This window comes from Zootermopsis nevadensis, unplaced genomic scaffold (assembly GCF_977971745.1).
Source record: "Zootermopsis nevadensis isolate Lab colony 2312 unplaced genomic scaffold, Znev_1.0 Znev_ptg000045l, whole genome shotgun sequence".
Taxonomy (NCBI): domain Eukaryota; kingdom Metazoa; phylum Arthropoda; class Insecta; order Blattodea; family Termopsidae; genus Zootermopsis; species Zootermopsis nevadensis.
The window spans coordinates 49,075-74,601 of record NW_028259177.1 but is presented as its reverse complement, the minus strand read 5'-3'; the positions used below and the strand labels follow the sequence as shown (position 1 = coordinate 74,601).

The following is a 25,527-nucleotide window of genomic DNA, read 5'->3' as shown; positions in this document are numbered from 1 at the left end:
TCCGTTTCGTTATCTGTTTCTTCACCACAATTGTCACTGGCGGTAATGTTAACTTTGTAAAGAACACAAAGAAAAGTAACAACTTCTTCTGACACGCACAGAAACGCGTATCCTTTTCAAATTCAAAAACGCAGATGCTGCCATCTTTTGGGCTATTTTAATCTAAACTCCAATATACACATTGTCCAAAAACTAGCGGAAGATTTGAGGGCACGTACTTATTTATTTATAACACATCCAAAAAACCTATGTATGACTATGGAGTATAAGACCGGGGTTCGATCTCCGACGGGGGTAGAGGATTTTTCCACTAGCCTCTGCGTCCAGACAGGCTCCGGGGCATACCCACCCTCCTATTTAACGGGTACCGGGATCCTTTCCCGGGGGTAAGGCGCGACTGGGGCGTGACGCTGACCACTCACCCCCATCTAGTGCCTAGGGCGAGAATGAGTAGGAGTTGTTCTCCTCTCCCCTCAAGCGCCTACATGGCATGTAATGGGACAGCTTGACTTTATTTTACTTTTACTTTATGAACACCTAAAAACTGTGATCTTGTGCGACTATTTTTGTAGTACATATTTTTTTCGTATGTGTTATAAATGAAGCGGGCTTTAATAAGTGTCCAAACTTATGGACACCCGGTAATATACTACACCTGAGACGTTTCATACGTAGTTAACATGTTCATAAAACACACATTCTACGTAATTATAATGTAAAAAACATGTTTGAAACGATGCCCTGAAGCGTAAATTGCAATGATTATTAAATTAATAACCTTGGTCTCAACAGAATATTAAATGACGGATTGTTGTGTGTGATAAGATTGTGTACGTGGTACAGTGGCCGACACCGAACGGTTGGTTTCGCTTAGTCGCTAGCTTGCGAGTAGAAGGAAAAAGTTGTCAGTGGAACCACGGTTCCGGAGAATTAGACGTAAATACGTCTATACGGAAAGGAAGTTTATATATTGGCTTTATTATAAATATTTCCTTTATACCCGCTTTACAATTGAGATAAGTTTGCTTATTCAATTTGAATTAGTTACGCTTAAGATGGGTCTGTGGTAGCTGAATGTAATGTAAAGTAATGTAATGTAATGAAATGTAAGATAAGGTAAGGTAAGGTAATGTAAGGTTTTATTTTGTAGTGTTCTGTCTGACGACAGGTCCATATGAACAGGATCCTTCCATTCTTTTCTCGGACTGGGACCTGTTCATATACGTTCTTGGCAGATGATCCAGAAGTGGTTTGCCATTGCCTTCTTCTGTGTGTGAATGGAGTAATTGTTGCGATGCCACGGAGGAAAACTCCGTGTTGCCTAGACCACGGCCTTGCCCAACACAAGTTATAAATTCGGGCACCGCCGAATGTAAGGTAATGTAATGAAATGTTTTATAGGTAACAACAATGCTAAGTAAACAGATGAAGTTTCCTTGGTAACAATAATGCCGAGTAAACAATTGACGTTTGCTAGGTAACAACAATGCCGAGTAAACAATTGACGTTTCCAAGGTAACATAACAATGCAGTTACACTTTTTCCTTTCACTTTTTCGTTTCACTTTTTGCCGAATTACACTGACCCGAAAATATAGACGTATTTACGTCAAAAATGCCTATACTACTACTACTATGTAGATCAAATATAGTACCGACATGAAAACTGAGACAAAGAGAAACAAATTTCTTCACTTATCACCTTTCAAATTCCCTTGCCTTTTACTTCTTATGGACGTTAAATGCACAGATTTGATCTGACTAATGCAATTATAATAATCATTCCAACCATTAAATTTTCACCAGAATATTTCGAAAGACAGAATTGTTTTGGACGATCGAACTTGGTGATGGAAACACACTGAACACAACAAAATATAACTGGCTTGATATGATGATTTTAATTGTATTCGAAAGAGATTTTTATGCCTCGTCTTTCAGACAAAAGAAAGAATTAAACTTGGCAGGTACATTATGGGCTACTCGATACATTATTACAGAAATAAATATTCAAGAACTAAAACATTCAGCATCGATCGTATTTGGGGGAATATTAACATTACAAATAAATATCCTACAACAAATAAGCTTCTATATAAGCCAAAAGCACAAACACATCTTATGTCATAGGCATGTATACTTTGTTACTATACTTTCAAGCAGACCTGTTGTCCAAACACGACCCACCAATAGACCTTACAATCGTCAGAGAATCTCTTATCGGTTACCTGCTTACATGCGACTGTACTTACTGAGGTTTCTACAGCTTTTCTTTGTCTCTCAACGTGAATGTCAGTACAGAACATGAAAATCAGCGATGACTACTTCCTTCAATACCCTTACCTCATTACCATTCATTATCACCTTCCCACAATATTCGCTGAGACCCTCGCAGTTGAAAACGTGTTACAAAATAATCCGACGATCAATAAAATACTCAGAAGACTGAATGTATTATTTAAATCAAGAAACATTGAGATATTATACTCAATTGTAAACATATCATTGCAATGTTATTCGCTTTTTCGTCTGTTCTATAGTTGTTCTGACTAACCAACTTTGTGAATACCTTCAGCTCGTTTAATAGCTCCATGTTGACCGCTGTTTTCTTGTTAGACAGACGATTAGTAGGGGCCTGCATAAAGTTATAACTATTGCGACAAGACAGCGGTAAATAATAGGACATTAGTTAATGGAAATACATATTCATAAATCTGTGACAGTAAATAAGCTATTTAATTACTTCAGTGTGGAATAATTTAAGACAAACTCGGGAGTACAGGCTATTTCGTTAGTTGTTTATGGAACTACTCTTCTAAATATTTTATATCTATAACAGTGAAATGCAGTCATGACGTCTGAACAAGTTACACTTCTGCACTTCTCTCTTTATTACAACAGGCCTACATAATATTCAACCCAGCGGCAAATCAAAGCGAAAATTACTTAACCACGCTCGTAATCGAGTCCTTCTACGAGGTGCGATCGGAAAGTTTCAAGACTGTGTCAATAGAGGGCGAACCGGATGTAGTACGAGCTTCTGCCGCTAGGGGGTGCGGCCTACATTCATAGTGAATCAGTGTGTCAGCCGGCATCATCGAATTAGCACTTGTTTCTTAGTTACGGGCATTTTGGTAGTGCATTACACCGACCCTCCTGCGATTTCGGAATGGCGTGTGCAACATATTTTGCCAAAGACTCGCCAAAACGGCTACGGAAACCTATGAAATGCTAAAGCAAGCATTTGGAGAGTCCGCAATGGGTCGTGCACAAACGTTTGTGTGGCATTCACGTTTTAAAAGTGGCCGAACCTATGTAGATGATGACGAGCGTTCTGGACGACCATCTTCGAGCACAACGCCCGAAAATGTTACGAAGATTCGGCAGGCCATTCACGAAGATCGACGTCGTACCATCAACGACTTGTGCGACATTGTTGGGATAGGCTATGGGACCTGTCAGCTGATTCTAAAGGAAGAACTCCACATGCGACGCATCATGACAACGCGCCAGCGCACACCGCCCTCAAAGTTCGGCAGTTTTTGTTCTCAAACACCATGGCCGTCATCCCGCACCCTCCTTATTCGCCGTGTGACTTCTTCCTCTTCCCAAAGATGAAAATTCAGCTAAAGGGAAGGAGATTTGAGACGATAGAAGAGATTCAGGCAGAATCGCAGATGGTGTTTGACAGGCTGACAAAGAAAGATTTCCAGGGATGCTTCCAGGCTTGGCATCGGAGCAAGGATTGTTGTGTTCACTCCCAGTGGAACTACGTCGAGGGTGATGGATGAATTTAATACCTGAGATAAGTGTACGGGTTTTTATACGCGCAGTCTTTAAACTTTCCGATCGCACCTCGTATAGACGTTTAATTGTAGCACATGAGGCGAAGTAAGACTTACTCGCTAAGTGTAAAATAATTCCAGTGATAGATTTGAAACATCAACACATTAGCCCTGTTACTAACACTCTGAAATGCACGGCTTGTTGACGCCCTAGATAGGGGAGAACTATAATGTGTATGTCGCAATACATACAGGGTTGTAAATAAATGCCAGAGTATTTAAATTAATAGCTTATTCGATAGAGAAAGGCTAAAAATATATTTTGGATCCAGCGATAAATATTTGGTAACCTGTACAGATTTTATAACAGAAAGTGATGAATTACACAAAGTAGATACAATTTAATGTAAAAATTTTTAACAATCGTAATGAAGCATGACTGTAACTGCAGGCCACTTCATAAATATTTACTTCACTACTCGTTTCTATGTTGTGACGAATTATTAAAAATACAGATGTCGGGCTCTAGGAAACAGTACATTGAATGCGCAAGATGGAAATGAGAGAAAAAAGGTAACAAGCATACGAATTTTAACATAAATATGACGGTAATCCAAATTGAGGCTACTCGTCATTTTCCTCAGTACTCCGGACGAATGCTGAATCAGTGCCTTAATTTAACTGATGACTGACATATTACACGTACTTTCCAATTCATAACGCATACTAATTCTATAATTTTACGCTGCGTAACATATGCAGTTGAACTGGTGTCGTGTAATAACGCAAGAAACTACGTTTTTGCTGCAGACGTGAAATACGCAGATTTTGATGGATATACTGGATTATAGTGGATCAGTGTGAGGCCTTGTAGAGCTACGTGCCCATCTGCCTGCAGCATAGCTGGATGAGTCATTATCGAGACTAGGAACACACACGAATAGAAGAGTTATAGCCTTGCAACTTAATACACGGAACTGGAAACTGAAATGGTCGGTGCGTTGCAGACAGGCACACAGACGGCTGAATGATCAGGCGCACGGCACATGAATCAGTGGGAGAGACAGTAGTTACACTCCCTGGCAGACGAGACACGTGCTGAGTAGAAGGAAACAAAGAAGAAAGGAGGGGAATAAATTGAAAAGGAAAATAGAAGGAAGCAAGACAAAGGTAAAAACAGAAACAAAAATACAAAATGAACATGGAATAGAGACGAAATAATAAAGGGAAGATAAAGAAAGGTGGAGAGAAAGAAAGAGTACAAAGCAAACAAAGAAAATGAAATAGATGCAGGAAAAAGCACGGCAAAGTAAAAAAGACTTCTCAACAGAAAAAACAAAAAAACAAATGAATCAGTTAATGAAGATGAATACGAAAACAGGAAGTAAACGAAGTGTATAAGATAAGAAAATGAATAAAATACACATTGAAAAAAAAAACGTAAATTAAAATAAATAGAAACAAAAGGAAACAAATAGTGAGAAAGAAATTTTTATAAAGGTGAAGCCATTTCTGCTTCTGTTGTATGTAACCCTAAAAGACTTTCTTCTTTCTGCATTCGGCCTCAGCATCCCTGTGTTACAGTACTTTAACGTAGAAGACTGACTTCGTTTTCGAACGTGCAGTAGACCAACACGGAGTAAAAGAAAATACTTCGTTCAGAATTCATCGACCACCTTGTATCACCGTTAGACGGGAATGATTTGCGTCCAAGCCGCGATTGCAAAACAAAGCGATTACCGGCGAAGTCATCCCTTACGTAAGAGAAGTGGTGTGTATGTGTGTGTGAACCGGTCCAGGGCGCGGAATGCGACTACACCCACAGCGTGTTGTTTCGTAACCCACCGCGTCAACACTATGTCATCCAGCCACAAAGAGTGATATTGCATAAGGATACAACTAAATCAGTGCTACTTCTGAATTAAAGACCCCTTTCCCGATGACAAGAACAGTTTTGATTTTAAGATGAGAATACGTGGATATGAGATGACGTAACGGATGGAAAAATTACGTAATGACCTGCTCCACATTTTATACTTTCCACCACAAATCAAGGAGAATGAAGTGGGTGAGGCATGTAGAAAGCAAGGGAGAGATGTGAAATTAAAGAGAAAATCTATCTACGTGTGCATGGAAGGGAAAAAGTTGGCAGTGGAACCACGGTTCCAGAGAATTAGACGTAAATACGTCTATACGGAAAGGAAGTTTATATATTGGCTTTATTCTAAATATTTCCTTTATACCCGCTTTACAATTGAGATAAGTTTGCTTATTCAACTTGAATTAGTTACGCTTAAGATGGGTCTGTGGTAGCTGAATGTAATGTAAAGTAATGTAACGTAATGAAATGAAATGTAATGTAATGTAAGGTAATGTAAGGTACGATAAGGTAATGTAATGTAATGTTTTATAGGTAACAACAATGCCGAGTAAACACGACGTTCCCTAGGTAACCATTGTTACACTTTTTCGTTTCCCTTTTTCGTTCCACTTTTTTGCCGAATGACCCTTCCTCATAGATGTATTTACGTCAAAAATAATAAATTTTAAAGGAATATTCTGTGAAGATGTGGACTAGATTAGGATGAGGCAGGTTAGCACACAGTAACGAGATCTTGTTAACACTGAAATGAACATTTAAATTCCATAACAAACGAATACCTTGACCAACTTCACGACAAAATTTCGCAATAACTACTTTGCTCCACGGAATTACTTATTTGTTGTAAAGTGTCTTATTCAGAACACTCTAATATGTTCCTATGTGAACTCGAAACCTAGTTTATATTCATCATAATTTACCGTGCAACTAGATAAAAATTACATCTAATGTAATGGCATGTTACTATTGCCCTCATCGTTTTAATAACAACCTTTAATCGATTACAAGATTCCATAAATTTGCAGTCCCAGTTCTAATATAACCTTTCCAAAAAAAATCCAGATACAGCAAAGGAATTACAGGGCTTCTCAGTAGTTCAGTCTTAGCTGAAATGACACAGTGAATGGCAAAAGGAACTAGATAGCTTGAAGCCCTGAGGGACGTCTAGGCGAGATTTGCCCTAGTGGCTGCTTTAACCGGCTAATAATACTTATTAAATGACATGAACTACAGGAAAAAAAGGCAATGATTTTGTACAGAATTACACGTGAGGGCGTAATAGCAATACACGACAATTATCTTCAAATGACAGTCAAATTATCTTGATAATTCTACATCACTTTTCTTCACGTAAAGAATAATACAAAAATTAACCATAAATGGATCCTATAAATTACACCACTCTTATAATGGATTTACCAACTGGAAAAGTAGACTAATTATGGAATTTCCGATACACTTTTATCTCTAATTTTAAAATATCTCTAAGGATATTATTTTATTCACATAAATTCATTCATTAGCCATCTCGATTATACTAAGAAATAAACATTAATATATCAGATACAAATTACAACTCTATTGGGAGATGTCATTCTTCACATTAGTAACAGCTGTACACAGGTATATTTTTACCTACCCATCAAAACTGTCAAGAACTTCATCTTTAATATGATAAACATAATTACCTCTTGAGCATAAAACTACCCGTTAAATCCAATGTGTGGGATCAATTATACGTAGATTCTCTCTAGACGTTTTCTTAATCGGCAAGGCAGTGGTCATGCGTTTCCTATAAGAGCAACGACGTTATTACCTGAATATGAAGGCGTTGGGTCATAAAACATCTTCATTTTACTGAGATTTCAGGTTCTCATCCACAGATCTGGCCAAGTTTCTATCTCGTCCGACCTCCTCCTGCCTTTCCACCCTATTTTTCCCTCTCGACTCACTTATCGCCCTGATAAAGGTGGCTGTAAGCACCTCTCAAACGTCTGACAAATTCTACGAGAATACATAACATAAAATCCCACAGTTCTGCCATGTCCATCTACAACTTTTTCTTTCATCGTCCACATCATTATTCTAATTTGTACATCTACTTGTATTTTTAAGGAAACAGCGACTTTACGTGAACGTAGACAAAACAAATTTAAACATTTTTAATTTCACGTCCCCACTGTTGTTCGGATCCCTTATTAAGTTGCGTTTCTCCTGCATCATCGATCATCGCATCATTACTATAATCTTATAATCGTGGACAAAATTGAATCTCTCCCAATGCGCCATCATCTAAAATTACCAGTCGTGCAGAGACCACGATGGTCAATGACCACACAGAAGAGAATTGTAGAAGTTTAACAATGTAAAAGGTAGGCCGTTGCAGTGTTACAAGAAACGAGCACGATTCTTAACACGCAGAAAAACTGTGTTTATCTTGTGATAATATAAAGATGCTCTTTACCGAAGTAACTGAATCGAAAAAACGAGCGATGAAAATTACAACTACTGCTCACAGTGTGCATAAACTATTTTAAAAAATCTACAGTCATAAAAGTTGATTGCGTTTCTCGCATAATTTTCAAAATAACAGAATAGGTTAAGGCACTTGTTTAAACTGTAGCATTTATCCTCCCGAACACAAACGAGAAACATGAAAATAAAAATTACCCAAACTTTCTTTATGAATTTCATTGCAACTGCGGTGCGTAATACAAATGTCTGTTTTGGTCTTGTGGACCGTTACGCCATCTGGTCTTCTAGGTAGCTACAGTCCACGACTGTAATCTTGAGACTTGCGGGGTGAAGAAGTGGGGTGAAGGAGGAAGGGGGAAAGATAGCGTCTGCCATTAACGCTACGGACTCCCTACATTCCTTGCAAGTCTCAAGATTACAGTCGTGGACTGTACCAACGTTTCGAAGGAAAATCGACAATTATCATTCCTGACATTTGTAATTACGACAGCAATTCCACGTCAAAGAAACGACTTTTGCCAGTGACTGATTCAGTCACTGCAAAAGGTGTCCAACTGAAAATGTAGTCGTAGTTAGCCTCCGAGACGTCTCAAATATTTTAGATCCAAACAATGAACAATGCCCAAATTGTTTACATGAATAACTTCTGGTGTGTGGTGGATGGATTTTTAATTATATATCGGAATAAAACAAGAATTATGAACCCAAGGTATTAAAAAGTTCATATGAAGAGATAAAGTTTTCAATAAACTTCGTAGGCTCACAAGACAAGAAAGATAAACTACTTTGCAAGTGTGCATAATATTATGAACGGTTTTAAAGTTCCTATAGTAAGATACGGTATACGAAAGTAACCTGAACAATCACAATCCACACATCGCCGGTCCATCAGTCCGAGAACAAAATTTGTACGACGTAGATTTTCGAATTGAAAACCTGAAAACTTATAATCTCAAAATATCTTTAGAAGCATGTAAAAAAAAGAGTTCACAAAAAATTGAAATTCCGACGATGCAACTATGCAGCAGGAAAACGTAATACATTATTTTCTTTAAACATGAAGAAGCTAGAATAAAAATTCTGTTTTGTAAAAGAATTTCTATACATATCACAGTACACATTTCATTGAGATTACTCGGTTATGTTTCACAGTTCCTTACAGCCTATAACAAAAGACACTGATGTGACCTCCATTTATTTAATGACGTCTCCTCAACTACATTATATATAGTTACAAAAGGTAAAATGGTTGTGAATGAAGACAGCCAGTATCAAGACATTATCCCAGAATTTACTTGGAGGTACTGAGAAAAACAACAAAATTCCAAGTATTTCATCTCCAAGTCTAGATCCGAACAGAGTACATCTAGAACACAAAGAGAAAAGAGCTTACGACTCAACAGCTATTTTCGGTACACAAGACACTTCTTAAGTTTGTGTTGGGTCGGTTAGAACCTCGACTTTAACAAATATGTTTTTTCTGCAATTGAATATCCATGACAAGCTTCCTGTTGATAACCTGTCATTCTGGATGTGCTTCATCCAATGCTGTTTATTGTTACAGGAATAGCAGATGGTGTATGGATTTCTACACATGTACCACGTCTGGTATTGGCGTTTATGCCTGAATACGAACGCATAAAATCGACATAGTAACTGTAGGAATGGTAGCCTTTATTTCGTTCCACATCAATTGGTAACGGCATTCAAATGCAATAGCTGTACTCCACAGCATCACACATCCGACAGGTACAGTTCACGTCATAAAAACACCCCCTACAGAAGTTCCGATCATATCGCAAATTCAGCAATCAACCAAAACTTAAATTTTATATAATATGATTTCGTGTAATATAAGAGACAATATAAATGTACAGAAAAAAAAATTAGTATAAGTGTTGATATAAAGGAAAACAGTTGCACTTAAAAGATGTATATATGGCATAAAAAGTAGAATGTTATTAGAAGAACATGGTGCGATAAATATGTTGAAAAATCAAGGTACGAATTCAATTTATAAAACTATTCTGAAGATTATAAATTGTAACAAATGCAATATTTAACGTATAACGAATAAACGCCAGGCATTAGATAGACCAATTATTCTGCACTGATTTGAGACATACACATGAACATTGGCATGGGACACTGATCATGATATTTTAAGAACTGAAATGCCTCAGTCGATTGTATTGTCCTGACAGAGTGTAATAAAGCTAGTTAACTTGTGACTGTCAATTTTAGATACGCGATATGATAAATTATAATATCGATCAATCTTTATTAGATTAAATTTCCTTACCCGACGAACGCGTGTCAGTTACAGAACCATGAATATTAACATATTATTAGTAAATTACCCGTCAAAAATAAACGTAAGGATTTAAAACAATGCTTAAAACACATCTTATTGAAAACTATAAAAAAGCAGCATATAAGAGTCTGAACCATTACTTATTTATTCTCGTATTAATTTCATCTTCTTGCGCAGACACTTGTAGATGTTAAGGTAGGACGTTAAAATAAATAATTAAATTAAAACGCAAAAGATTAATTAAAGAAAATCTGACTTAATGCAGTGCAAATAGTGATTTTAAAAATGGTCATCACTAGGTAACCAGAACTTGTCTGTTATATGTAGAGATTATTATGACGTTATGGCTGCCAGTATGAAGTGTAGTGATTTACATAAAACCCGTGCGTGGTATCTATAAACAAAGACACGACATTTATACTAGAGTCATATCCAGGTACATACAGATAAGTTAATCTGTAGTGTTACAATGTCGGGAATGCGTGTAAGGAGACAGACAGCGCTGACGAGGTCGCCTGATACCGTATTCTATGACAAGGTCCGTATTGTAGCTCCTTGCAGTTTGTGCCAATAGTTCAAGCGGATATAACATGACAGTACTGTTTAAAGGCCTGTTGTACACGACTTATTTATCTTACGACTGTCGCTAACTAACGCCAAGGAACAGAGTCCTTGTTGAGAAACAAACAGTCGCTCATCTGGTCAATAAATTTCCAGCCTTACAACGGCCCTGACCGTTCATTACCACGTTGACAAGATTCCGTCTGTAGCAATTATCCTGGAACGAGTAAATTTGGTTGACAACATTTAAAACTAGTTTTAATATTATACTTACTTCTACACCTAGGTCTCATAAGTGCTCCCTCCGTCTCAGGTTTTCCGACTCAAATACTGTATGCATTTCAACACCTCTTCTAAAACAGTAAGTAGAAAAATCCGTCTAACTAAATACTTGAGAGACAAAGTAAGTTAATAATTAAATATGTAGAGATTTAACCAAGTTAAAGTAAGTATTCCACGTTCAATGTAAACTCATTCCGTCACGGTACAAACGCAAACAGATTTACGAGGTTCTTCCTAGAAAACGACTCCTAACCTAATAATCGTAAATCGAAGAATTTTTTTCATACGTTCAATGTGCATTAACAGAAGATTTCCTGGAATAACATGAGACAACTACTATGTATATAAAAACGCTAACAGGAATTATTAATTAACACACGTAGTTAATTATAATGTCTACGTGCATAGACTCCCTCTTAAATAACAACTGCCACTGGTAACCTAAACCATTCACTAACATTGTTCTGTAATTTGAACCATTTTAAAACCGATGTTTTTCTGGGTTATGACGTCGTGTGTCCAATACCTACGTTTCGTAGAAATAAACAGTCTCCATCTTCAAGGATCGTCATCCTCACCGCCATGATAACCTCATACCTCAGTTTACTTAGTTTCCAAACCGTTTTACCATAACAATGGATGACCATTTTTGTTCCTTGGTGTATTTTAATAATGTAGCAACCATGTTAGAAAGTGTCACAGTCCTAGCAGTGCTCAATAAACAACGAAAATAAATTATTACTAAATGAGGGGAGATTCTTGATGTAATTTTTTAACTTCCCTCGTATAATTTAAGGGTTCTGGAATTAGGGTGTGACAAACAAAACTGTCGAAATGTACTAAAAACACACAAACAAAATAAGTTCTATCGACAATGCAATTGCCACAATTTTATGAACATCTTTAGAAAGAAAAATGAGCTATGAATGGGAGAAATCACACAAGTTATTATGTGTAAGTTAAGAAAATCAAAAAGCCTTCACATGAAGACGATTTTCTGGGAATATTATGAGAGAACACGAAGAGAAATATCGAAAAATTACAGGAAGAGAGACGAGAGAGAACTTCATTACAATCAAACAATTACTTTATTATCTAGAAATCTGGAGTGGTTTTCAAAAGTCGTAAATTGGTTATAAAGACGAGACTAAAAAAGGTTGATTTAGCTGAATTATATACAAAGAGAGAGAAGCCAGGAGCTTGTGCACGGACCGCAGACCACATGGGGCCCATTTCGATGTTTCATTTGGCCCGACTCGCCTCTCGGAGAATGTACATGATGTGCGGTAATAAATGTCTCATTTTAATACATTTTAAGGTTCAGATGAACGCCTATTAGTCACTTGTTTTCTGCTGTTTATACTATATTTAAATTAAACAGAGTGGCAATGTGTCTGAACGAAATTCATCTTTGTGTGTGTTTGTAGGAAACCAGAGGAATTAAAACAAATTTTAAGTTTAGGACTGAAATTAGTAAAATAAGGACAGTAGAAAAGGAATGTTCCTGAAATTTTGGCGCGGAAACCTCTTGGAAAAAATCCACATGTAAGACAGAAAAGAGATGGGAGAATAATATTAAGATAGATCATAAGAAGACAGATTGTGAGGATAAAAGTACATCACATGGCGTAACAAGTTCCTTAGTTTCTACGAGTACTATGTCCAAAAATAAATTATGGCTAATTTAATTACGTCACTATCCATACCAAATCTTTAAGAGATCATCATGCCTTGTACAATTTACATTTTAATTGCCCCTCGTGGCTTGCAACATGTTCAGACACCCAACGGCTATGTTAAGTTTCAAGAATACGAGGCCTAATATGCGACCTGTGACGATCATTACAATATCCAATATCAAGCATCGCCATAAGATAAGCTTCGACAACTTCAGCCGACAGAGTGCACTATCCACTATTATCGCCGTCAATCGAAACTTGTACGACTCTGCGAGAATATAACTAATGGACCACACACAAGGACGACAGACAGAAAGAAATCTTGCAATGCAATACACTGAACAGGACTTTGTTTCTTTTTTATTTCAGTTATCAGATGGTATCTTTTCTTATTTTTAATAAGCTTATATTTGTGTGTGCGTGTGTTTTCTTTTATTAAAATTTTCTTCGACAAGTTAAAAATTGTTGCATGAAGTACACAAAGTGAACAAACAATTAAATAAATCGTGTATGTCAGTTATACGCTTCTTCTCCGACGCACCTTAATGACATTAAATTAAATTTTATGATCAAAATTTATGGAAGGGAAAATTTAATTTTTATTCGAATCTGCTAGAAATAATTTATTCTAAAAGGGAGCTTTTGGCACTCCTCCAAACAAATGTAAGCAATGCTAAACACGCCAATAGCTATCTTCAGCTACATGAGCTATCTGAAGAAATTGTCAGAGAAAGAAATTTGAATTTTTCATCACACACATATTATAAATTATGACTGTATTTAGGAATAACGTTCTCACAACCACCATGTTGTCATTCTTTTCCATGCTCTAAGGTTACATTTTTATTATGTTTTACGTAAATTTGGCCAGACTGTTATCTTGTTCAAAAGTACATATATATTTCCCCTAATCTTTGGTTTTGATACAAACTTTCTTATTCTTGGAATAGTAAAGAAAATAAATTGGACATCTGCTGACTGGATACTGGATACAACCCATTCTTCAAATGCCTGAGCATTGCGGGTCCCAACTTTCTTCGTTGTCTTGATCTATAGATATTCGGTAGGACTCCTTGGACGAAGGATCGGCCCGTCACAAGGCCTCTACCTGTACACAGGACAGCACAACACAGAAAAACGCGGGCAAACATCCATGGCTTGAGTGGGATTCGAATCCACGGTCCCAGCGGCACAGGGCCCACGCCTCAGAACGCGCGGCCACTGTGGACCTATTTGCTGACTAGAGCCGGATAATTAACACAACTATAAATATAATTTAGTATGACAGCGTAGAAAATATTTAAGACATGATTTAATACGCGATTTTTTTATAACTTTCGTTGATAAAAGCACCAAGAACATTTCCTGTGGATGACACAGGCAATCAACATATTACCTACACACATAAATAAAATACTGAACTACGAGGGTCGCTCATTAAGTAATGCCCCACATTTTTTTCCTCAGAACATATTTATTCAAGATGGCTCAAATTTAGTGACAATATAAATCAATGTTTCCTTTACACATACTATTTTTCCACATAGTCCCCATCAACTTGTACGGTTTTACGCCAGCGTGGAACAAGTGCATGCATGCCTTGCCGGTACCAGCTCTTGTCCTGTGCACGTAGCCATGTCCTCACTGCTTGAATCACGCTCTCGTCATCTTCAAATCTTGTTCCGCGGATAGCATCTTTAAGTGGCCCAAAGAGATGGAAGTCGGAGGGTGCCAGATCTGGACTGTAGGGTGGATGGGGTAGCACCGTCCAACCCAATTTGGTGATTTCTTCCCGGGTTCTCAGACTTGTGTGAGGGCGTGCATTGTCGTGCAGGAGCAAAATTTCTGCTGGATGCTTGTGAGGCCGAACTCGTCGAAAACGCTTCTTGAGGGTTTTCAGGGTCCTGATGTACGCGTCTGAATTGATGGTCGCACCTCTTGGCATCACATCCACAAGAATGACCCCATCACTGTCCCAAAAGACAGTCATCATGACTTTTCCGGCGGAGGGAGTTGTCTTGAATTTCTTCTTTCTCGGTGATTGAGGATGATGCCACTCCATTGACTGCCTTTTTGTCTCTGGCTCAAAATGGTGTATCCAGGTTTCGTCACCTGTAATGATCCGGGACAGAAAGACCTCTCCCTCAGCATCAAAACGCTCCAACAATTCAGAAGAAATCGTTTTCCTTTGAATCCTGTGGTCTGCTGTGAGACTTCGTGGAACCCATCTTGCGCACACCTTCGAATATGCGAGAGCCTGGATAATTGCAATCACACTTCCATTGCTGACTGAAAGCTGTTGGGCCAATTGTCGAGTTGTGATGCGCCGATCCTCACGAATAATGGCATCCGCGCGGTTCAACATGTCTGGAGTGGTGGCTGTGGCAGGACGCCCAGAGCGCGGCAGATCACGGAGCTCGGTTTCTTCACTTCCTGAAGCTTTAACTCTCTTAGCCCAGCGACCAACGGTGCTCCTATCGACTGCACAGCTTCCATACACAGCACACAAACGTTTATGAATGTTCACCACCGTTTCTTTTTCAGCAACAAGGAATTCAATTACAGCTCGTTGCTTGTAACGAGAGTCGTTCACAGACGCCATTTTTACAGTTCACTACAGCTCCGCTATTGGTTGGAAACATTTGAAACTCCGTACACGAACGCGGGAAACATCAAATCTCAAGCATGTAAAAGTACACTTTTCTATCTTCATTATTGGCTGAGAAAAAAAATGTGGGGCATTACTTAATGAGCGACCCTCGTACTTCTTACAAATCTTATATCACAGCCTTAAAAATGTCTATGATTTATACAGATCGAAAGCAGTCCATTGTTTACGACAAACAATAGTGCTATAAAATTTATTACTGGCGAATGGGCTGATATCTCTCGATAAACGCTACTGTTGCATGTTCTGCAGAACTACTGGGAATCTGGCCCACAGTTTCATTTAATTTCCTTATACGAGAAACAAATAGCCACGGTGGTCTAGCGGTTAGAACGCTGGCCTTGTAATCCTGGGGTCTCGGGTTCGATTCCCGGCGGTGCCCGAATTTATAACTTGTGTTGGGCAAGGCCGTGGTCTAGGCAACACGGAGTTTTTCTCCGTGGCATCCCAACAATTACTCCATTCACACACAGAAGAAGGCAATGGCAAACCACTTCTGGATCATCTGCCAAGAACGTATATGAACAGGTCCCAGTCCGAGAAAAGGATGGAAGGATCCTGTTCATATGGACCTGTCGTCAGACAGAACACTAAATAATAATATAATACGAGAAACACAGTCCATTATTTTATGTCTATTGCACAATCTTCAACGTAACTAATCGATGTTGTATCAGTTACCTAGGCCTCTAGACTAGAGAACACATGTAGACCTCGTAATGTTAGTTACACGTGTAGCACAATTTTCGTTAAACGTTTTTGACTGATTCGCAATGTCCTGTCATTTTTGCAACATTTTATTTATAAAATGCTATGTAAATTGTGTAATAACGGAACTGGTTAGTATATTGAAACCTTCATTTTTCGAAATTTTATAATTTTATTTTGGGCAATATAAACATTTTGAGTTCAATGATCCATTCCACGTGACTACCGTTATTTAACACATTTAATGCAATGTAAATTTTTCAAAAGATCCGGTACTAAGGCTACAGTCGTGTTCCTAATTTAAAGCACTCTCTTCGTTGCAGGTGGAACTGAGTTTCTAAATACTATTTAGATGAGCTCCGTGCTTCAAAAAACCTGAAATCTCACCAAGTATATTATATAAAACAGAGGAAATAGAATCATGATCTCTCTTAGAGAACCTCTTGGATGACCTAGCAGATAAGATGATAGTATTAAGATACACGATAAAACGATGTTATAAGGATGGGAGGTGGATAAAACTGATACAAGATCGTATTTAATTGTGGGTTTTGATACCAAAAAGTTAAAATTTCGGGTTTTATTAGAAGACGATCAGAAGAAGGATGAATAATGTCTAGACTGTGTATGAACTTCCGTTTGCAATAATGTGGACATTTTATGGGGAGGTATCAACATCCCTACAAGTGTAGTTTTACTAATAGCCTATTACATCACAACTTATTTATCCACAAATTTCATTTAAATGTTAAATATTTTCCTCAGTATGCAATCATACATTTCTGACATCATTTCCTCCCCCAATGTGGTATAATAAGTCAAGATTTTTCGTTCATTTAAATTGATATAGCGGCGTGACACGATTGTGTCTAATTGAAGGTCTCGTAGTTTACGAGAGTATGTATTTATCTGCTTATCTTCATCATGAAGTTGCCCCTGTTATAATAATGCCTTCCACAGTAGCCTACTATACGCATGCGCATAAACGCGCAGTCCTGTAAAACTATCGCACAATCTGTAAAGGCCTTTCTGGTACTCATAATAGAAAGGAAAAGAAGTGTTTGACATTAATAAATATTGATAATACTAAGCCAACGATCCGGTAGTACAGTCATCATCAACGTAACTATAATAATAATAATCAAGTATGCTGTCTTCCAAACAATGGCTTTGGATTTGTAGGAAGTTAACATCAAGGTCAATTTTATATGCAAAATAGTAAACAAAAAACAAATACAAAGAATTGCACGCTGTATTACACTCTTGTTTTGCAAATACAGTACGGTGTTGAACTGTTTAGGAATCCGTGTTTATTTCCAGCACCGATATATAGGTCATTATTATTCTGATCTTATTATGCCTCTGAATATAATAGGAATTATTATCTCCTCCTCCTGCATTCCAAGGATAAGCTTACAAGTCTGTTCCGGCTTCAAGCCATCGTTTATATGGTCTGCTAAAATCTCTTTTTATTAGTGGAAGGTATTTTAAATTGATTTTGATAAAGGATATGGTCGTATTCTGGGACTTACACTCTGTAGACTAGTAGACATTGGCCGAAAAATCAGAGGAGCTTACAGCCTCCATCATCAGGGTGTGTCATCAGTCGCCACTCTGATGATGAAGGTAGTAAACTCCTCTGAAACGTCGGTCAATAGCCATGAGACTACACGATGCTACACACAAGAAGACAACCATCTTTATTGTAGTCACAGTCAGAACCTGAAATATCACCTAGATATTAACAGTTTTCATAGGTCATTCTGTCTAGATGTTCTGTCGACTTCTGTCCGTAAAATTTAACGTCTGCCATAACAAGCGTACGTAATTCTCTTCTGATTCCATCACTCGTCATCCTACCAGAACCAGAATTTTTTTTGATCCTTCTTTCGGAACTTAAGAATTTCATTTCAGAATTTAATTTCCTATTTTTTTAAAACACAACTTTCACTTCGACAGAGTAACGTGACGGTAGTAAACGTCAGTGTTCTACAAAATCTGTGTTTCCTTCCTTGGTTTGCGCTTTAGTATTAAAAGAGTTCGCATAGCTTGACTAACCCACTGACTGACTGACTGTTTGGCCGGCTGACTGAACTGCTGACTTATCCATTGTGTAACTAACTGGCTGGTGTCTGGCCGTTTTACCAATCGGCTGAATGACTCCCCGGTATTCGAACCCAAAGGATAAAAACATGTAACATAAAACCAGCTGTTGGGACATATTCTGAGAATGATCATTTCCCGACTACATTATCATAATGCCATCTTCATGCCAAAAGCCCGGGTGGACGACACACAAAACGTCTTACACCAAGCTTATTCCCAGACAGCTCGTAATGCAATCCTGTATTTAAAAAGCGCGTGTTGCATGGCGGGAAATCAGTAACAGTAACTTAACACTGGTGACAAAACACTTCAAAATTAGCTGTCTGCTAACTGAAATATTTCATAAAAAACAGAATGATTGAGTAACCGCTGACATATAAAAAATATCGCACACCAACTTTGGGAGTTCGGCGTGGGACTAACTACTCACAGGAGAACAAAGGTATAAAATTAAAATAATAAATTAAATTAAATCCGTGGCGTAACAGCTCCAGAGAGCCAAAACCGACTAGCTTGACCGCTGGCCTCACGTCCACATGCCTAAGCAGAGGTGAACGATCATCCAACCAGATATAGGGCGACGTGTGGTCAGCACGACGAACCCCCAGCCATTGCTAGGATGATTAAATGAAGGTGACCGGAACACAAACGCACAGGGAAGTAAGAAACTTGAACTTTTTTTAAACTGATGGGGATATACCATTTGGGATAGACGAGAGGCTAATCATAAAATTAATCGAAGAGAAATACGTCATCAACGGTACGATTATATGTAACTGGGTAAGAAGAATGGCGCGCTCTTGTGAACACGGCAATTAACCTTCGAGATCCATACATGGAGGGTAATTTCTTAAAAGCTGACGGAATATCAGCTTCTCAAGAAGTGATGTGTTCCGCGCAGTTCCTTAAAGCTATAAAATTAATCACACAGACATAAACCTACTTAATCAGCCAATCAATCGAATGTTCAATCGATAGATGGACAAACACAAAAAGGTACACAGATGTATATACAAATGACAGAAAAAGTCAATTAGATGGGTGGTTATAAAATGTCCCGTGATAGACCAGCAAACTCTGACATGCGAACAGAAGAAGCCGATGACAAACAAGTAGAGACTGTTACGTTGTTATGCAACAGACACGGTGAAAGGCGGATGATCACAGTGCAGCAGTCGCATGCAGGCGTACAGCCAGAAAAGTCACGTCCACAATAAGACTCATCATCCTGTTATCGGTACACGACCCCTGAGGACGAAGCACTCTTTTCGTATGCAACAGTTGAAAGACTGACGCCATGACAGCGTCACATACTTCATATGCGCAGACAACTTGATTACCCGGTAATGCATCACTGAACAATCTGTGCAGACGAGGAAGTGTGCCAAAGCAAGACTTGTCGTTTTTGTTGCCTGGAGCAAATAGACCATTCGAGATTCCGCCCACTACAGCCACTCCAGCTTCCAGAACCGTGTGGCTAGATGTCACCACTTACAAGGATATTTAATATTTCAGAGAAGTACAGAAGTTCTGTATGATATTCCGACAGCGCATCATTAAGATTTGTAAAATAAATAAGCAGTTTAAATATTTCTGAGCAGAGTTTATTTTAGGAAAAAGAAAGGCGAAGAATGGAACGCTGTCCTTAGTTTTGTCACATCGTACGTAAAGTTGGGAGAGTCACAAAACTTCCCTCGGACAATTCAGACCGATCCGCTTTGGTGTTCAGATATTATTAATGATATGACTTTATTAATATTAATATGTCTTGAACTGTAATCGCAAGAGGGAAAACGGGCGATTTAGATAAAAACTCGGGCATTTGCTGTTCTCAGTTATTATACTTTCAGCTGGGTAAGACAGAGACAAAGTCCAAAATCTGTTCAATGATTCTCTCAACCCCTTGAGAACATCTATCAAGGTTTGAGATATCCCGTACAAATTAAATAATAATAAATACAATTCTTTTATAGGCCTTTATTAGCAAATGCACATATAAAGTACGTTCAGTCAGTGTAATTCATTTTAGTCAATCAACAGCTTTTTAACTTAGAATTATTTTCGCAGTCTCGGGCCACGGAAACTTTTACACGGAACTATCTGGACCCGAATTAAACCGTAGGGCAACCATTACGCGATGTATTCACTTTACGCGTTAATACACAAACTGTAGACAAATGAACAGATGGCAAAATACATTGAAGAGCACAGCCAGATTTGGTTTGGAAATCTCTTGCGAAATGTAACTGGAAGACCGAGAAACGGATGGAACAATGAGATTAAGACGGATCACAGCAGGATAGGTTGCGTGGATGCGAGATGCAAGAACTTACTCAGTATCGTGCTTTGGTGTTGGTGGTGTTAAAACCTTCGGGCTCTACTGACATAGTGTCAGTTTAAATGTTTTGACAGATACAAATCATTACAGGAGTCTGCTGAGAGATTGCTATGTCACGACCAGCGTTCCAGTAGCCCTGTGTTACAGATGACAAATCGAATAAGTAGCTCATGGCCGGACGGGTAGGGCCAATACTTGAACTTTTTCCAGAACACGATTCCTCAGAGGGTCAACCGGGTGAACATGTCACATTCCCTGAATCGAAACCACACCAACGTTTCCAACTGGTTTATTGATGAAGACCTCGATAGCTATTTACGAGCCGGGACACACAACAACCATAATCAAGTAGTTTGCCTTTTAAAAACAGCCGTGTGATCGAAATGTGTGAGGTCCACGTAGATGGTCATTTACGCGATACAGCTATTGCCTCTTAAGGATGGTCCGGGAAGAAGGAAGTGCTTTGACTGCTAACAGTTTGCTGAGCAGAAAAGTCTACTTCAGCTAAACAAAGAAGAAATGAACCAATACACAAGGGACTTTTTAATTTATAAACTTCACCAATTATTATTACTATGGTAAACAAATCACGGGCTTTGTAGCCCGTATTGAAGAAATGCTTGTACATTTTTAATAGAACAATCTGAACATAATTAAGTCGCGACGGTACAATAAGATAAGATGCGTGAGGTTTTGCCTGCGTTATACTATGCTTCTTTTTTGGAGTGGTGCTTAAGAACAGGTGCAGTTTATCTTTTAAAGTACTCGTACATCTAAAGGGTCAGATAACAAGTATTGATAGCAACGCTAGACGTGCGAACGTTTTTTATGAGTGGTATTTAAGGGATATTTACGGCAAAGCTTTGCATTGTGGTATAATGCGACAACTAATCGTTGCAGTGACTTACTTCGTATGAAGTATACTAACAAGGATTAATAAAAGTAGTACCATCCGAAACCAGGGTCATTTTTAATAGTTACATTCACTTTCAGATGCCTGCATTCCGCGTCTTACATGTTGCAACAAAACTTTGTATTCTGGCAGAATCTGTATACTTCATCCGCAAGGCCGCAGGCTTAGAAAGGAAAAACAATAGACTGACAATTATGGGCGTCATTATGTTGGGTATTGTAGGCCGACACTAAACGTAACTTCTTTTCGTTTTAATTTAATTAAGTCTGGGACAATTTCTCAAAAGAATGAATAGTTTACAAGTAAGCAGGGTTCTGCAAACGTCATATTTTCTTTAAATTCTGATGTCTGTCTTCTTCTTTATCACTTATTCCCACATCACGTACGTTTGTGTAAATTTGTGACAAATAGGGACTGTTGAACTAATGAAAAAAGACTTAGGTAGACAAAAGAACACACAGACGCTAATGAAGTCAATTAGAGACAATAAAATTTATAAAATGTTACATAAAGCGCTGTTATTCTGACTGGAGGTGTAATGTACAATTAGTAACATGTCCGGTCTGCCTGAGATGATCTAATGGAGGGAACACCTGGTCTGGTTGATCGCCTAAGGGCATCCGCGGTGCCTCAAGGTATTTCATGAAAGCGTAACCATGGATAAAATTGGAAGCCACGGGTACCGGTGTGAAGGGCGGAGGTTGTGAAAGTAAGTACAATAACTTTGGTCTCCGGGGGAGGAGCTATATCTGTCAACGAGAACCGTACTGAGGTAAGTGTAGCAAAATGGTTGAGGGAAGGTGCAAAGTTTAGATTCATAAAAACGTGACATCATGGGGAACCTCCCGCAGGGTACAACCACACCGAATCAGGCGAAACGTCACCTCCTGGTGTTGAACGCAAGCAGTCGTTCGTTGCATTTCGTAAGTTAATTTACTGAATAGTCGCTGCCACGAAAACTGGAGCCCCACCTTATTTTTTATCGCTAAGTCAGAAACCATTTTCTTAAGTCAATGTGCATCTGTGGCTATTGTTTATTTTTATCCAGATTTCTCGAGATCGCTCAATTTCAGAATTACTAAAACTTTTAATCCATTCTCTCTAAAATTTTGGTTTTTATGTTTCCATAACAATAAATTTTCATACTTTTAAGAGAGGGTCAAGACATATTACTTTTGTTATTGCATAATACCACAAAGAAAACCAAATTCTCAAACACAGCACTACGTCCTACGCTATGTGAGACAAAAATGACAGCCATCAAGTGATACCACAAAGAAATGTTTCGACCACAAAACAATGCAATGAAGCATCTCTTGGGTTAAGGCCGTTCAATAGCTCAGGTGATTAGTCACCGGCTTCTGTCTGCCGAGGTCCAGATCATTGCCCAGTTTAGCCCATTTTGAATTTGTAGTGAATAAAATGGCACTGGGACAAGTTTTTCTCCGAGACTTTCGGTTTTCCTTTGTCAATACCATTCCACAAGTGCTCGATAACTATTGCTATATCGCGTGAGGAATAGATAAACGGCCTTTTAGAAACCTAATTCCACATAAACACGGCCACATCCCACACTAGCAGATAGACAGGACAAAATAGGACAAGACAGGATAAAATTCTGTTTGCAATAATCTGCTACTACAAGATATCCGCACGCCAATTATAATCATCGCAAGCGATGAAGAGACAATTTGAGAATCAGCATTCATAACACTGGAAGGGTTTTATTTCCACTTGGGAGGCCTAAGTTCTGAAGATTTAAATGTAAGACCCAGCAACAAATTCATATGATGACAGTTAAGATCCACTGGATACCAATACGACCTATATCAGCTGTGTGAATATCGATTCAAGAAAATACTACATACCACGAAGTTAAATTATAGATGCAAAAGGAATATTTTAATGAATACGAGATGTGAAATCTGTAGTGGTCAAAGGGTGTAATGTGGTCTGCCAAAGAAATGATTCTGACCGGAATATGGATAATAAGAATATTACTTAAAAGAGCTATGATAGTGGTAGCGCAGATATCGGCAGGGTCTCGCCTGCAATGGAAAATAAGTTCACGCTTCTTCTTGGCTGATCGATGAGCCAACATCAATCTTTGGCAAAACAAAATGGCGCCCATGTTTCTTCAAATGTTTCATTCTAAGTTACACGCGGAACTAAAAGGAAATGCAGATTAATAAATTTAAAAATTTACCGATGTATTTCTATGAATAATTTCCGTTATTACACATTGAAACTTCGTTAAATTTGCCAGATATAACCTTAAAGATTCGCATCATCGCAGTGTTCGAGTTTTTTTAACAAATAATGTTCATAAATATTTCACGAACAATTCATATGTATCTGCATAAAATATTTGCACAGAGTAATACCATGAAGACAAACGTAATAGAAGGCACCTGGCGGCCATACATTTAATTTATATAATATAGAAAAGGTACACCTCAAGAAATGTACATGTCTTTCGAAGATCTATTGCCACATAAAATTGTATGACCATATGCCGATAATTTTAATAGTCAAGATACATGCGCTCCTAAGGGACAATAACATACAGTCGCTGTGCTCTTACTGCTGAAGCTAGTAAATTAAGAATGGTCTCTATTGACATGATATTCATAACGAGTTTAATAAAAATCAGACGATTACTTCAAAACTTATCAGATGAGAGTGACACACTTTTTACCGAACCTGTTTGTACGCACAATGATGCAATCTTTTGTAGGCGAGGGTGGCAACGAAACGAAATGTTAAAATTACATATTTCAAAACAGCTCTGCAATTTGTTACGTGTTGCGAGAAACTGAGTTTCCTTCATCCCGTGGTCCACTTTTACTTAAAGCGCAGAACACATGAAGTGTTCTGCCAGTCACATCTTGATGATGATGATGATAACAGTAATAATAATAATCTAACATGTTCGAAATCCACAATCAAAGATCACGCAATACAAAATGTGTACGATATATATCTATGTTTATCTTCGGTGTTCTGGAGAGTACAGAGTACTATAAATATCATATCAGAACATTGCCTAACTATCTATCACAATAACGTTTGTGAATTTACTAAATATTTTGTTACAAAAATATTAACAAAGATGTCGCTTAGGTCAATACCTTTGCTGGCCTGTAAATACATTTCGGCGGTAATAGTCACTGTATTTTTGTGCGCACTATACAACCTACTCATGCAACAAATAAGCGTAATCGGATTTATAAGCTTCTAGCGTGGTCTGTAGTCCAAATATATCTACCGACCTTTCATCAGCCCCTTAAAATACCAAAAGATAGCATATTTTACTGTAAAAGCATTCCCATATTTCAACACGAAACTGTAATTGTGTTAAATAAGTGTTTACGTACACAAATTGTAATGTACATTTCTTGCACACCCTTTTAACAATGCTATTCCTTCATAAAACTATGATAGCTGATACCTTTCTACTTCAGAAACACATCGAGTGTAAAATAACTGGTCAATGGCTGGGCGGTTACGATGCAATATACATCGATAACTAGCATTAATTTCATTCCTGAATGTTGTGAAACATGCCAGAAAAAGGAAGACAAAAAATTGGATACCACTAAAATTATTTGCCAGACTTATTTCTGTTTGAGACTTGGATTTTCAAGGTGGTGAAGATGTCCATATAGGCCGTCAAGGTCGTAACACCATGTGGACCTGTAAGCGGTTGATATCAATGTTTCGTAGAAACATAATGTTTCCATTTTAAAAGTTGAAAAGTGAGACACTATGTCTCTCGAAAACGCTGGTATCTAATTATAAGTCCCCAAGGCGTTAT

General features: G+C 38.1%; 1 protein-coding gene across 4 annotated transcripts in view; it reads right to left on the bottom strand.

Moving 5' to 3' along the window:
• LOC147871589 (dynactin subunit 1-like) overlaps positions 1-25,527 on the bottom strand; it is a 235,193-nt gene that overhangs the window by 192,664 nt on the left and 17,002 nt on the right. The window contains exon 1 of one of the 4 annotated variants that reach the window (XM_087360515.1): positions 11,291-11,376. The exons of 2 other annotated variants lie outside the window; for them this stretch is intronic. In XM_087360515.1, the coding sequence (XP_087216641.1) occupies positions 11,291-11,309 (19 nt within the window). In that variant the 5' untranslated portion in view covers positions 11,310-11,376. Of the gene's footprint in view, positions 1-11,290; positions 11,377-25,527 lie in introns of those variants that run through there. One more of the 4 variants, XM_087360507.1, reaches the window with a different exon arrangement.